This window comes from Heteronotia binoei, chromosome 2, assembly GCF_032191835.1.
Source record: "Heteronotia binoei isolate CCM8104 ecotype False Entrance Well chromosome 2, APGP_CSIRO_Hbin_v1, whole genome shotgun sequence".
NCBI classification, from domain to species: Eukaryota; Metazoa; Chordata; class Lepidosauria; order Squamata; family Gekkonidae; genus Heteronotia; species Heteronotia binoei.
The window spans coordinates 56817010-56833723 of record NC_083224.1 but is presented as its reverse complement, the minus strand read 5'-3'; the positions used below and the strand labels follow the sequence as shown (position 1 = coordinate 56833723).

Genomic DNA, 16714 nt, shown 5'->3' with positions numbered 1-16714 from the left:
TGCTGAATTCAAGACCTGGATTTGCTGCAAGTACAGTGGAAAAGAAGCAGTGGTGTATGCAAGGTGATACAGATTAGATTTAGATTTGTCAAGTGATCCATTACCTTACTATTCTTGCTCTTAAGGTAGCCTTCCAGTTTGGTCTTTATGAAGAGCCCTTTTTAAAATACCTAATTGTATGGCAAACAACTATATTATGTATATTTGTGCATTATTCTTGTTCATGAAGATTAGATATCTGCAGGTGTTTTGGCAATATAGCTCTTTTTGCAGCAGAAGAGCCAGATTTGCTTTCCTCTGTACAGCCTCTCTTGCTTACTGCATTTTGTTCATAATACTCCCTCCCCTAAGTGGAGAAGCCCATTCACTCCTGCAACCCTCTCAGAACCAAAAATACACCGCCGGAGGTTTTTCTATTGGAAATCATAATTCTTTGAGTTATTTTGGTGTTAAGAAATGGAAAAAGAATAAACATAGTACTTTGGACTAAAGAGCATCCTTCTGGAACTGAGATCAATCAAAAGTCCTCCTGCATTCCATAGCATGTTGTGAATGATGATGGTGGATCTTCTGTATTCCCCTTCAAGTTCTGTGGGACAAATGGTTTCCCAAGGTGATCGTCTTTGCATTTCTTCCTCTTTTTGGTAGATGTGTCCTCTAAAGACAGATTTTCAGTCACCAACAAGTAAGAATTGATGGCTTCCCGCAGGCCCAGACTGATCGAGAATCTTCTGGCAGTGGATCCTGTGACAACAGGTCTGAATTGGACAGGGAAAAGCAATTCTGATTGAACAGGATGTGAAGGAGAAGATTGAGTATTTTTCTCATGAAGAATGAGTTTATTACTTCAGTGGTACAGCTTTTGAAGATAGATCTACTCTGTAGATAAGGATATCTTTATACTTTTAGGAAGATTACTTTACAAACTGACATGAAATGCTTTCCTTTCAAAAGCAATACTTCCTTTCCATAGAACAAGAACTAAGGGGCTTTATGCTTGTTGTCATAAACAGACTGGTCACAAAAAGCAGCAGTTGAGTAGCTCACTATGCCCTGGTCTCTTCAGACCCTTGACATACCTGTTGATCTCTTGCCAACTGAGGTTTGGCTGCTTCACTATCACTGGTTTTGAAAGGTTGGGTAACAAGCCCAAGTCATATCCTTGGATGAAGCATGGTTCTTGCAGGCGGCAATATAAGCAATCCCTGCTATCTAGAAGCAAAGAAGGAGAATTACCTGAGTTAAAAGCAAAGTTAAAAGACGAAAAACAATTATTGTTTGGAATACTTGTGGTTTCTGCAAAAAAAACCCCCCATCATCACCGAGTTGCTGAACTGGAAGACGTCACAGGAAGTGGCGTAAAGCTATCGCGAGATCTTTCAAGCATCAAGAACATGAGTCAGTGGCAAGAAAAGCAGGAAGGAACCATTGGAAGAAGGGAATTTTTAAACCTCCTGGCCTTCTGTAGGATTTTAAAACCATAGAAAAATTGCGGTGGCCATTAAAGGAAGGTCAAAAAACTTAAAAGTTTTAGAAAAAAGAACGGGACTGCAAAAATCAGTGGAGCCGGCAGATATACAATTACAGAGTGAAACATTTTGGATTATATAACTGGAACTAGTTTTGGTGGTCTTTTGGGGAAAAAGGAAAAATTCAAAAGGGTTAGAAAAATCGCGGACGCCATTTTGTGCATTTTAAAAGCTTTAAAAATTAATATCTTGAGTTAGGAAGGCCTGAGAATGGTGATTTTGGGCTCATTGAAAAGGGCATCTTCTAATTTACAAGACCCTGTGGTTTAATTCTAATTTGGAGAGATCAACTTAAGAGCCTATTTTTGCAGTGGGAAGACAGTGATGTCTGAACACAAGCCAGGACTGAAATTGACGCATGCAAGGACCAGCTCACTGAAGGAAGGGAAAATGTCTAAAATACAAGATCAACTGGATGCCATGGAGGCAAGACTGGTTAAAGTGATGAAAAACTTAATAACTGATAAGAAGCAATTAATTAAAGATATAGAATCAAGTGCAGAAGTGATGAAGACAGAAATTAAAAAAGAAATTGAGGATCTCAGGAAGGACTCACAAGCAGCATTAAATAAAGTACATGTGGTTGAAAATAAAGTGAAAGATCAAGATTCCATTATTAATAAATTGCAGAAGAAAGTAGTTCTGCAGGACTGTAAGTTAATGGAAAACCAGATACGTCTGAGGAGTACCTGAAGATGAAGGTTCTGATTTAAGGACATATATAATAAGAATCATTGCTGAATTTCTGGAAATGGACCCTGATGAATCTAACTATCTTTATGACTATATATACAGAATCAATTCATTGTTTGCCAAGAAAAATAAATTACCAAGAGATGTGGTAATAAGATTTATGTCAAGAGACATGGTGGGAATGATCTTAAGTAAACAATTTGAAAAAACATTGGAAGCAGAGTAAGAATCATGAAAGAGTTGCCAAGAAAGGTTGTAAATGACAGACTGTACAAAAAACTGACTGACAAGCTGCGGGAGAATGAAGTGAGATACACATGGATATTGTCAGAAGGTCTATGTTTTGAATATGGAGGAAAGAGGATTACAATTACAAATGTACAAGAACTGAGGAGATTTTTGGAAGAAAATAGGGGGGTTGGGGATACAGAATAAAAAAAGAATCACTATGGATTACAAATTAATATCTTGGAACATAAATGGACTAAATTCACCGCAAAAAAGAAAGGCTACATTTCATTGGATCAAGAAACAAAAATGTAGTATAATTTGTTTACAAGAAGTACATATTAAACAAGTGGATTACAAATTTTTATGGAATAAACAATTAGGCAAAGAATTTTTTTCATTGGCTAAAGAGAAAAAAAGGGGAGTGATGTTCTATATTAAACAAGAATTAGATCCAAAATTGATTTTTAAGGATGATGATAGAAGATATTTAGCTGTGGAAGTGATGTTGAATGACAAAAAGACGTTATTGGAACTGTATGCCCCAAACGGGGCAAAAGACTCTTTCTTTAAAGATATTGGGCAACAACTAGACCAAGTGATTTATGAACAAATAATGGTAATGGGAGACTTCAATGGAACAATCATAAATACTTTGGATAGATCAGGAAAAAGAAATAATGAGGGGAAATTACCAAAGTCATTTTTTGATTTAGTGAAACAAGAAAATTTGGAAGATATATGGAGGAAATTTAATCCCAAGGTGCGTGATTATACCTTCTTTTCAGCTAGGCATAACTCTTTCTCAAGAATTGATATGCTATGGGCTACAAAAGATCTTGGACTTATGATGAAAAAATTAGAGATTCTTCCTAAAGTTGGGAGTGACCACAATCCATTGATGTGGTCAGCAAAAAGTGTGAAAAAGACTAAGAGATGGAGAATAAATGAAGATTTGCTACAGAAAACAGAGATAGTGACGTCTCTAGAAAAAGAAACTAAAGCTTTCTTTCAGTTAAATAAAAAGGAGGACATTCAATTCCAAACTGTGTGGGATGCGTATAAAGCAGTAATAAGAGGTATTTTAATTACAATGAACAACAAAGATAAGAGAGCCAAAGAGAAACAAATGCTGGGCATTCAAAAAGAGATTGAAAAAAAGAAAGGGAACTAAAAACAAACCGGGGAAAAAGAAAATAATAAGAGAGATTAAAATATTGCAGAATCAACTGAGACATTTGTTAAATAAAGAGGTTGAATGGAATCTTAAGAGACTGCAACAAAAATACTTTGAAGGAGCAAATAAGCCTGGAAAATACTTGGCTTGGCAAATGGGAAAAAAGGGAAAATAAATTTATTAATAAAATTGTATTGGGAGGCAAAGAAATTGTTGACCAAGAAGGGATAAAAAGGGAATTTTATAAATACTATGCTAAGTTATTTCAAGGTCAGAAGGTGGAGAAAAGGAAAATAGATGCATATTTACAGAAAATTCAAGTAAAACCCTTAACAGAAAATATGGAAAAGGTCTTAAATGAACCAATTGAAAAAACTGAAGTTGAAGCTGCAATAAATTAAATAAAAATAGGAAAGGCACCAGGTCCAGACGGTTTTACAGCAAAATTTTATAAAGTCCTCGAAGAGACGTTAGTACCAAAACTTCAGAAGTTGATGACTACTATAAGGATTGATGGGAAAGTACCAAATACATGGAAGGAAGCAGTAATTTCGTTGATACTGAAAGAAGATAGAGACATTACAAATGTCAAAAACTATAGACCAATTTCATTACTTAACAATGACTATAAAATATATGCTAGGATACTAGCAGAACGACTCAAACAGCATTTGAATAACTTCATTAAAGAGGAACAAGCAGGATTTCTTCCTAGGAGACAAATCAGAGATAATATTAGAACTGTTACAGATATTGTTGAATATTATGAGAAACATCCTGAAAAAGAAGTGGCATTATTTTTTGCAGATGCAGAGAAGGCTTTTGATAATGTGAATTGGGACTTTACGTTTGCAGTAATGGAGAAATTGGGATTGGGATTAGGAGAAGACTTTATAAGAATGGTTAAGGCGATATGTACTGAACAACAAGCAAAACTCTGTATAAATGCAGATTTGACAGAAAAAAATGGTAGTTAGTAAAGGAACAAGACAAGGTTGCCCTCTAGCGCCACTGATATTTATAATGACTTTAGAGATTTTGCTTATGCAAAAACAAGAAGATAAGGAAATAGAGGGACTGAAATTAAAAGGTTTTTCTTACAAATACAGAGCATTTGCTGACGATGTAATGTTTATCAACAAAAATCCCATATATGTAACACCATTGCTGCTTCGTAAGATACAAAAATATGGAGAATTGGCTGGTTTCTATGTAAATAAAGAAAAATCAAAAAATTTGTGTAAAAATATGACAAAGAGCCATCAGGAAGAATTACAAAGGGTAACAGAATGTGAAGTTGCGGCGAAAGTAAAATATCTAGGTGTGGAAATTACCATGAAAAATATAGCCTTGGCGTAAAATTGATGAAGATTTAATTAAATGGAATAAATTGAACTTGTCTGTGCTGGGCAGAATTGCTGCAGTTAAGATGAATGTTCTACCAAGAATGATGTTCCTATTTCAAACAATTCCAATTGTGAAGGACAATAAACAATTTAGTAAATGGCAAAGGAAGATCTGAGAATTTGTATGGGCCAGGAAAAAACCAAGAATTAAAATGAAAATTTTAACTGATGCAAAAGAAAGAGGAAATTTTCAATTGCCGAATTTAAAATTGTATCATAATGCAGTATGTTTGGTGTGGATCAAAGAATGGATAACGTTATTAAATAAGAAATTATTGGTTCTAAAAGGTCATGGAAATGTTTTTGGTTGGCATGCTTATATGTATTATGGGAAAAATAAGATGGATGGGGTTTTCACATCACTATATAAGAAGAAACTTGTTAAATACTTGTGTCAAAATATAAAAAATACGGAGATGAGAGAAAGCCATTATGGATTGTGCCAACGGAAGTAATAAAGCTATCATTAGATACTGAAGATGAGATGCGGTTAACATTTAAACAATTATTAAGAATAAATGGAGGAAAAGTAGAATTAAAATCGGCTGAAGAACTACAGTATAAATATAATTGGTTTCAACTACAACAAATTAAGAGTTTGTTGGAACAGGACATCAAAAACGAAGGTATAAGAAAGAAGCAAACAGAATTGGAAAGAATGCTGTTGGGTGACAATGAAAAGTTGATTTCAAGAATTTATAAATTATTATTGAAATGGTCTACGGAAGATGAAGTAGTGAAATCTCAAATGATAAAATGGGCAATCAATTTTAATAAAGATGGAATCATGAGAGTATCTTTGGAAGAACTCTATCAGAATATCGACATGTTACAATATTAAAGAAAATTGCTTTAAAATGCTATATAGGTGGTATATGACCCCAAAGAAACTGGCAAAAATGAATAATCAGGTGTCAGATGTTGGAAATGTAAAAAACATGAAGGCTCTTTCTACCATATGTGGTGGACTTGTGAAAAGGCAAGACAATTTTGGCAAATGATTCAGAAAGAAATGTCAATAATTTTAGGGTATGACATTCAGAAGTCTCCAGATATCTTTTTGTTGGGATTACAAATGGAAAATTTTCTGAAATATGACAGAACGATTGTGTGGTACCTGCTTTCAGCTGCAAGGACATTGTATGCGCAGTTATGGAAGCAAAGTAAAATACCAGAAAAATGGGACTGGATTTTAAAAGTTTTGTCTTGGAGTGAAATAGACAAACTTACAAGAATCTTAAAAGACTATGATTTGGAGAAATTTAAAAGTGAATGGAAGAAATTCCAAAAATATGTGGAAAAATACTGTAAAATAAAGGGACATTTAGTAATGTTTGACAGCAGTTGAAATCCTGTGGACTAACGGATAAAAAATACAAAGGAATAATTTTCTTTGGGTTTTTTTCTTTTTTCTCTGTGATTTGTATTTTTTTAAAAAAAATTTTATAAGGGTTAAAAATATAGGGTAAGGATGGACTATAATCAATCTACAGGGTTTGATTTTTTCTTTAGTTTTCATTTTTTTTATGTTGGTTATAAGGTTTTTAATATGAAGATTCTAGGATTAGAATTACCTTGGGGTTTTTTAAATAAATTTAGTAAACGCTGGCAGGGGTCTGGAAAGGATGGGAGGAGGGAAGGGGAAAAAATGTAATGTATTGGTGTTAATTTCATATTAATTTTTTAAAGAGTATTATAACAATATATTGCAAAAATAAAATTGTTTTACATCAAGACATGTTTACTGCTTTAAAACATGTCTCATACAGGTTAAAGGGGTGGTGAAGGACTGATTCCTCAGGACCATGTCCAGTCCCTCATGGAGGTTGGTCTTTTGATACACACACAGCTACCCTTCTACTCTCCAAGACACCCTGATGAGGCCATATTTTGTTGTTGCAAAATTAAAGGAAAAACATAAAGACTTACTTGTAAGAGATTTTGGCTATGTAGTTGCTAGGAATGTAGCAGTCTTTGCCACTTGCTACTGATACAACTTTCCACGATTCACCATCCCTGTAGGATTAAAGCATACTCATTTGTTAAAATATCCCTGAGCAAAAGCCATATACAAAGCATACAACTGCAAAGACCTTTTTGACACCAGCTTTCTTGGAGATCTTTCCTTTCCCACTGCCAAGTATTAGAGGAAGGGGCAGCTGTTACAATGAAAAGTTTATCCTGTGGCAATTTGATTAGTATCCTGAGATACTAACCGTCCATACAAACAGTAGTTTTTCCTTCGCAGTTCAGGAAAGAGGTTCACCACATGGAGCTAGTTGGAGGGAGGAGTGTAACAAGGGTTTGGTCCTTCAGCTTTCTCTGTTAGTGCAGATATTTATTTTATTTATTATTTATTTGGGGATTTTTACTCTCATCCTATCCCACAAGCGGGCTCACATCAACTCATAGAATAAGAAATTAATAAAAACATTACAACAATAAAATAATAAGGTTAAAATACAAATTAATCATTTAAGAGATCAATTAGCAGCTCAGTAATTAGTTTCCATTACAGTGTGCTGTGCTTATGCCAGGATCATCAGGGCAGTGGATCATTTGATGGAATAAGTCTGCTGCTCCTGTTTTATTTATTTAGATTTAGATTTCTAGCCCTCCCTCTCCTGCACAGCAAGGCTCAAGGCGGGTTACAGTAATGCATGTAAAACAGTAAGATTAGGTCAATTAAATGTACATACAATAATTAAAATTTATATAAAATTAGTTAATCCTAAACCGATGCCAATCCATACTACGGTAACAGCCACTCCTGGAAGCACTGTATCTGCATGCCCATAATAGTAAAAATGGATAGAGAAGAGAAATGGAGGAAGAATAGGGCAGGGGAGGCCAGTATAGGCATAACTCACTCAAAGAGCAGATGCAGTTGTTCCCCCATCTTCAGTATTGGCTCTGTCTGGCCAGAAGGGAAGTTGCATATTGCAATAGCTGCAAGACAAAATACAGTTATCACTTGACTTGCCATCCCCACTGCTGCAGTATTCAAACCAACCATGTCTTCGAAACGAAACTTCATCTTAGTCTTGTGGGTTAAGTGTGGCCCAGGATGGCCCCGTTCCTTGGTTCAAATCTCATCTCAGCTACAAATAGGAAGAGGCTTTAGGCAAGCCACTTTCATTTGGGCTTATATTTGGAGATCACACTAGTCTGCCGTTGGGACTGGACTTTACAACACCACTGAGCTTAAGAAGATAGAGCTGTGCTCTTGCAAACGGATAATGGGGACAATTTTGAAGCTTTGGCTTATATGTGAATGTGATTTATGATTATTTGTTCGGGTCTGCATGTTGTGAATTGTGACTGTCTTTACAGTATTATAAGTGTATTATGATTTTTATGCACTCATAAGCACTTTATGCGATTCTTCTAAGAATACAAAATACTTTTTGCAGTAATTGGCTGTGAGCGTGCGCTTTTGTGGTTAGCTTCATAGCATGGTCTCCTCTTGTGTGGGTGGAATTTTTAAAACTGGCAAGATTTGGTCTGCGTAACTTGCACCTGCTAGCAATCCAGCTGCTAACATTTTAATCATCTGAAGCTTCTCATCTGTCTTTGGAGGCAGAGCTGTATCTGAGGAAGTGTGCATGCACATCAAAACTCATATCTTGAATAAAACTTGGTTGGCTTTAAAGGTGCCACTGGACTCTTTTCTGCTTAGAGCACTGTATAGTGCTTCAGCCTAGATTAATTGGAATATGGAGAACTTTTACATAATCATTCCTCTCATGTGATTGGCAATCCACCCAAAGATGATTAAAGAGGATATGTGTAGCACTACCTGTAGCCCCAGTTAAGCGGCATTAAATTGTGCACCTGCTTTTTAACAGGGACTGTAACCCCATCCATAACTGACAGATTTCCTCCAGTCTTGACTAGCCTTTTCATCAACTGGCAGCACCTTGGTCTTTGGATTTCTCTTTTGTTTATTAGGCCTCATGCAGCATGTTACTGTTTCCAAAACCAATGTTGTGACCCCTCTTCCAAACTTTTTTTCTTGTCCTAGTGGGATGCTGGAAGACGTTTCCCAGGGGAGGGAACGATCCAATCCCTGCTCCCCAGGGAACTTAGTTGCTGCTGGGAGGGGACTTCATGAGAATCTTGGAAGGAGGGGACAGGTCACTGTGTCCCTCCTTGGATGCAACAAGCACCTTCAGGGAAGGATCAGAACTCTGACTTTGACCATATAATGTGGGTCCTGCAGGCTGCATCATGCAGACCACAGGCGTAGCTAATAAATTGTGGTATGCAAAATATAAGCTTATAGGATCCTGTAATTAAATGCTAGAGGTCAAGCAGTTGTTCCCCAATGCTATCTTCTGAAACTATCAGACAGGTCCCCATGATTCTGTCTCAGAGAAGGTCATCCCCCCATAGGGTTGCCAATCCCCAGGTGGGGGCAGGGGATCCCCCGGTTTGGAGGTCCTCCCCCCGCTTCAGGGTCGCCAGAAAGCGGGGGGAGGGGAGGAAAATGTCTGCAGGGAACTCTGTTATTCCCTATGGAGATTTATTCCAAATGGAAAATCACGGAGAATTGATCTGCGGTTATCTGGGGCTCTGGGGGAGCAGTTTTTTGGGGTAGAGGCACCAAATTTTCAGTACAGCATCTAGTGCCTCTCCCCAAAATACCCCCCAAGTTTCAAAATGATTGGACCAGGGGGTCCAATTCTATGAGCCCCAAAAGAAGGTGCCCCTATCCTTCATTATTTCCTATGGAAGGAAAGCATTGAAAAAGTGTGCCATCCCTTTAAATGTGATGGCCAGAACTCCCTTTGGAGTTCAATTATGCTTGTCACACCCTTGTTCCTGGCTCCACCCCCAAAGTCTCCTGGCTTCGCCCCCAAAGTCCCCAGATATATCTTGAATTGGACTTGGCAACCCTATCCCCCCACCAAGATTCCAATTTCTGCTCCAAAAGCAGGCCCACAGCCAGAATGAAATTGATCCAGATAATCTATTCCCTACCACAAAAGCCTGGAGTTGTGTGGCCACAATGCACTCAGATATCTTGCCCCAAAAGGATATTCTTGCTTGCCAACAGGTTAGGCCTTCAGGCTATAAAGAATGCTTTCTAGGATAAATCTTTCCCTCAGTGATGCGTTTACCACTCAAGTGACACAACCAGGGCATTCTCTAGGGTTGACTGCTCTAGGTTTGGAAATGCCTGCAGATTTTAGGGCTGGAGCCTGGGAAGGGCAGGGTTTGGCGAGGGGAAGGATCTCAGCAGGGTACAATGCCGTAGATGCCACCTGCCAAAGCAGCCATTTTCTCCCAGTGAACTGATCTCTGTCACCTGGAGACCAATTGTAATGCTGTAAGATCTCCAGCAACCACTGGAGGTTGGCAACCCTCTGGCTAGGTACTTTATGTCAAAATGGGTAAAGGCAGAGTTGTGATAGAATGCACTTTCTCAAGCAGCATGTCCACATCTTTGGTTTGCAATAACTGAACATCATCTAAAGAAACCTGACGATAGACTATGCTCCATTGACATTCTGAATCCAATGTGCTGTAACAGTCCCATCACAGATGCAAGCAGTTTTCTTATGTGGGTGTATGGCCCACATCTGCAAAAGGCATTGCACTACAGTCTTTTGTACAAGTTGGTCTTGAATTGTCAGAGGCCAATTGCTAAATTTAAACAGGCGAGCCCCACTTCAGTTTGAAGTGCAACAAACTAGAGTCATATTTAATCACCTTATCTTCCTAGATCTAACACTACAGCTACCTTCCCAAGTTCCTGGCCCAAGGCTTGTTTGTAGCATAGTGTAATCCCCACCTGTTTGTCTTGGACCAAGGCTGATGGGTTGATGGGTTTGTGGGGTTGGCTGAGTAGCAGCTGGCTTCCTCCTGCTGGGCAAGCTTCCCATCATAGTCCTCAGCCAGCTTGTGTACTAGTACAGATCAGAGAGAGGCATTTATAAAACAACAGTGGTAAGGCAGAAGGCAATGTGGAACACAAAACTACCAACTGTGATCAAAGCCCTCAGCCGGTACTTCTGAGTGGGAAGATTTTTTAAGTTTTGTTCTGAGTTAAACTCCACAGGGAATGTTCTTTCTACTTGAAGATAGGCAGTAATGGTGGAAGCAGGAAGCAGCTAACCCTAGAATGCACAAAACCAGAGAAAATAATTAAGTCACTTGTCTATTCCTCAGGAACACCTGGAGGGCTATCTGGCCTCCTGCTGTCAAGGATTCTTTAATTGAGGGTGTCAAGGACTGAACCTAGAGCCTGCTGCATGCAGATCACCAAGCCACCATTCACCTTCCTAAATAATGGAGTGGTAGAGGTCTGTTCTTCAAATTCATGCTGTTGTCCTCTTTTTAAAATGTTTTCTTTTCAAATTAATAAAATTTTAATTTGAAATGGTGGGAGAAATTCATGCTCTGATTTGGAAGATCTGAACCTGGTACTAATTGTTTGGGGATCATGATCATTGATAACAGGAGGGGGAAGCCTTCACATATGCCCAAAGGTATCATGTTTGCAAGTATCATGGTAAATCATCAAGTTGAGTCATAGTCCCTTTGCCCTATAATGAAAGTTAGATTTACTTAACAAAAAGCTGTTTCCTGTCAATGGACCTGTCAATGGTTGCTCTTCACAATACTAATTTGTCTTCTGCCATGTTTCTAGTATCTGAAACAGAGCATGTTTTCCCTGTATTAACCAAGCTCCTTCTTGTCTGAATTCCCCTCGAGATTCCTAGCAAACCATCCCTTGACCTACTCTGGATTTATTGACAAAATTTGGGGTGGTGAGAGTAGAAAGAAGACAATTGTGTGCCAATGTTTCCCATTCCTATTGTCCTTCGAATGTATACTGTAAGGCACTGCATCAAATGTCCTGAACTTCACATAATACACTGACAATATTAAGAGCATCATGGCCAGAGAAGCACTCTTGGCCAAATGTCTGATGAGACATTCGTAGAATGGTAACCACAGTCTTTGCTGTGTTGGTAAGCCAACATGTTCAGCAGGCATGGAGTTATAATGCATGCATTTCCAGACTGGTACGCAACTCCAGTGATGCTGCTTACTGTCCTGATAGGCTATATCTGTAACATAATATATTACAAGTCCAGGAGTGCACATCACTTACCTGTCATTAGATTGTAGTACTGAAAGCAGTAAAGTTCTTTTGCAAGATGGGAGACTTAGAATCTGATGGCAGCGCAGAGTCTAATCTCAGGTCTTCAGGTTGCAACGGTTGTGTGCAGGACCTTGGCTCACATCAACACGGGAATGAACACAACCCAATTTCAGACTTATTCCTTTAACAAGACATGCCCAAAATATAACTCCTGACCAAACTGTAGGCAACTAGTCTTCTTATGCAGTATTGAGCCCTTGCTTCAAGATTTTGCAGACAACAGGCTGCTCATGTGCAGTGCTCGTGCAGGTCTTAACATCCAAGTAGTAGGACCCTCCCCTGACATACAGATTAGCTTGTTGGTTTGCATCTATGAAAGTGCCACTAGCTGCTGAGAACCCACAAACTATTCACATTTCCTATGACGCAAATGGAAAGCTGGTTGGTGTGATTTTTTTTTCTTTGCAGAAAACAAAGGAGTGTAATAGCCTGGTTCAAACATGCTGCTGTAACAAATTCCTTAGCTCTCTCAGACGATGCTCCCAAGTACAGTGTCTTGGCTTATTCCCAAACTGAATACTGCATAAACTCTGTAGACAAGGGCAGATAGCTAGCATGTATTTTATTATGAATACGTGCAACTCTATGCCTTTAAAATAAACATAGGCTACATATATTTTAGAAACAATCTAGGCTACTTTCTTCCAATAGTTTCTCCTTCCTCTCTGTTTAAGTTGCTTGGTGTCTTCTTGAATCTGTGGATCCTGGAGTGAAATACAGGAATGGGGCCCATGAGCACATCCTGAAACAGATGTTATTTCACACAGGATGTTTGCACATAAGTGAATTAGCAAGTGTGCATACTTGCATCCTCCTAATGAACTGCAAGCAGATGGGAGAGCTCTCTGGGCAAAAACAGCAGTTATTTTAGGAATAAGTAAAAAGTGAAATAAGTAAGACCTGCTTAGGGCAAACTGCCAGCATTTCCTTACAGTATGTGGCACCACAAAGAATAGATTTGTGAATAATTACAGTTGAAGTTCTTCTGTTAGTCCTTGATCTATGAAGTTGGCAGTAACTTGACAAACTCTGCACAGAAGGTGCAGGCTCTCTTCTCTACAAAGCGATACAGTGGCACAGATACAGATTTATTGTTCTGTTAAGAATTTCCCCATGGTATACCTCCCCCAACTCCTCCAGGAAGGCAAAGGCAAGTGGTGAGTCAGCATAAGACTATAAGTATAAATACACTTTCTCCATATTTAAATGCCCCTCATATAGAAAGAGGCAGGGGCTGGCCTTCAACAAAAAAGGTATGCACATGGTAAATACAGGATCAGCTCCCTGCAGTTAAGAACATAAGAGAAGCCATGCTGGATCAGGCCAACACTCTGTGTCACACAGTGGCCAAATATATATATATATATACACACACACACACACACTGTGGCTAATAGCCACTGATGAACCTCTACTCCATATTTTTTATCCAATCCCCTCTTGAAGCTGGCTATGCTTGTAGCCACCACCACCTCCTGTGGCAGTGAATTCCACATGTTAATCACCCGATGTGTGAAGTACTTCCATTTATCCTTTTTAGCCTGACTGCTCAGCAATTTCATTGAATGCCCATGAGTTCTTGTATTGTGAGAAAGGGAGAAAAGTACTTCTTTCTCTACTTTTTCCATTCCACGCATAATCTTGTAAACCTCTATCATGCCATCCCACAGTCGACGTTTCTCCAAGCTAAAGAGCCCCAAGCGTTTTAACCTTTTTTCATAGGGAAAGTGTTCCAAACCTTTAATCATTCTAGTTGCCCTTTTCTGAACTTCTTCCAACGCTATAATGTCCTTTTTGCAGTCCTTCCTCTTCTTTTCACTAGGCTGGCTCCTAGAAATGAACTCCAGCTGAGAGAAAGTGGCCTACAGCCCATAGAGTGTTGAAACAAAGATTTGGGAGGGGGGATGGTAGGATTCAGGTCTTCATGCAGGAACCTGGGCCCCCTCCAGTGTTCTACTTGATTTGCAGTAGACTTGGATTCCAACTTGTGTATCTGCACTGTCACACATTTGGCCTTAAGGAATGTAGCTGGCTAGCAAGTCCTTGCTTAATTCGCATAAGCCTTCATGTCATTGAAGGCCATGCCATGATTAAAAGTGTGCGCCTCAAGATATCTTGCCTTCCTCATAAGCCTAAAAATAGCTCTATATCACTGCTATCTCCTACTATGCTGCACAGCATGAATGTGTGACTTTGTGGGCATAAACATCTGCCATACTGCTAACCCTAGAAATGCAGGCTTCTTTACCAATTATCCTCCAGCTATACTTGGTGTAACTGTGCCTTATCCAACTTTTGCCAACGTTTTTTCCTTGCTGATAAGATGTTCTGATGTAAGTTTCTGCAGTTTATTTGGTCCCATGGAAAATGAAAAGGTTACTGTTGCCTGATACCAACATGTTCACTTGTATTTCAATCTCCTCTAAAATTGACATACCAGTTGTTCCACAGCTGTTCCGATTTATAGTCATAAATTCATTATCTATGTCAAGAGGTTTTGAGCCCCCCCTCCATTTCGAAAAAATGCTACTAGAACTATTTTTTTTTATCTCATACGAAAACTGAGAGTATCCTTAGTAAAAAATTGAGACAATTTATGCAGGTAGCACTCAAAAGATGGCATTCACACAGCATTTTGTATTACATAACTACTGCCTATTTATTTATTTATTTATTTAGTGGACTTATATCCCGTCCTTCTCACCAAAGTGTCTCAGGGCGCCTACTGGATCAGACCAGTGGTACAGCCTCCTGTTTCACAGTGTGGGGAAAACTCTTATCTACTTTCTCCATTCTGTGTGGAATTTTATAAATCTAAATCATATCCCCCTTTAGCCATCTTTAAAAAAAATACTGAAAGGTCCCAGATTCTCCAGTCTTTCCTCATATGAAAGGGTTCACCTCAGGCCCCCACATAAGATAATCAGCCTGGTGTGCTGAGAGTTGCCTCCTCCACCTCTTATCCATCTGGGATTGTAGCAAAAACCATGCTTTACTAAGGGTTTCCAATACTAGGCAAAGACAGTTTTACAGGTGCTGGGGGGAAGATCAATTCTACTCTTGCCTGTACCAGTTGTCTTCTTATTGCTCCTCCCCACTTATTTCCTCCCTCTCATATACATCTTTCTCCATGTTGCCCCCTCACCACTTATTTTTTGCATCTTCATGAGTGTACAGCATGTGCAGGACTAAGGAGACTTAAACCCACCCCCTTGATCTGCCTACTGTAATAACACAATGATAAATGGGCGAACAAGGGGGTGGGAGACTGCCCCAAGCCAACTGAACTGTTTCACTCCTATTTACCTGTCAAATATGCAGGTAGGAAACCCCTACTTTTCCCTAACCATCTTCCAATTTGCCTATTTATAAAATTTTTATCCTGCTTTTCTCACTATTTGGGATGCAGAGCAACTTAGTGCATCATTCTCCACTCAACTTTATCCTAACCATCACTTTGTGAGGTCAGTTTAGCTGAGAGATCACAATGGGCCCAGGGTCACCTGGCAGCCTTCCATGCAGAGTGCAGATTCAGACCCAGTTGTCTTAACCCTCTAAACACTATGCTTTGCCAGCCTATTTACTTAATGCAGAACAGAACAAACGGGATGCTTGCTGCATTATCCATCTTTGCCTTGTCTTTTTAATGGCTTACAATTCTGGACCCTTTTTAATTTGGCTTTAGGCTAAACTATATTAGGGCAGATGGTGCTGGTAGCCTTGAATGTAGACTAGAGGCCATGCCTCTTTGATGCTCCTATCTGCTTGCTTTGATACAGTAGACCATGCTATTGTGTAGAAACATTTGGCTGTAGCAGTATCAGGGGCTGTGCTTTGAATTGGTTTAAATCACTCCTTACAGACTGAACAGAAAGGGTTGCATGCAGCCGGATACCAGTTAGGAGTGTGGGGTTTGTCCTGAGGGGTTCCACGTGAGCAGTCCTATCCTCCATGCTATTAAAGCTCTAATTAAAGCCTTTAGGACAAATCATTTGTCATGTCAGAATTAGATGCCCATCAGCACACTGAATACACCCAGCTTCATATCACTTCATCTAAATCTCCTGCGGATGCAGTAGAGATCTTGTGCCACTAATCTGGTGGGTATGTTGTATGGCTGAATGAACAAACTAAGACCTAAATGGAGGTAATACCTGGGAAGACAGGTTTTGAAGGACAGAATGCTTTCCACTTTGATGGGGTCCAGCTGACCCTTGCTGAATCAGTCAAGAGCTCAGAGGTTGTATTGCACTAAGCAATACTACTGGATAAGCAAGTTAATGCAGCCACAAAGAATGCTTTCTTCTAACTTTTTTTATCTGGGAAGATAGTCCTCTACATTTACTCAGCTTATCTTATCACCATGGTAATATCAAGACTAGTCCACAGTAATGCACTCTATTAAGGTCTTTTTTCAAAATCAACTTGGAAGCTTCAGTTGCTGCAGAATGCTGCATGTTGATTGTTATTAGGAACCAGGTGCTGTTTACATATTACACCCATTCTG

At 39.0% G+C, this 16714-nt stretch overlaps 1 protein-coding gene across 1 annotated transcript; it reads right to left on the bottom strand.

Moving 5' to 3' along the window:
• Window positions 1–407: 407 nt before the first annotated feature.
• SLA2 (Src like adaptor 2) lies at window positions 408–10938 on the bottom strand. The gene is given in 6 exon segments (XM_060232980.1): window positions 408–720; window positions 723–763; window positions 1080–1286; window positions 6963–7049; window positions 7904–7982; window positions 10831–10938. Coding segments are annotated over 6 exon segments (711 nt in total). The 5' UTR covers window positions 10925–10938; the 3' UTR covers window positions 408–517.
• Between the last annotated feature and the right edge of the window lie 5776 nt (window positions 10939–16714).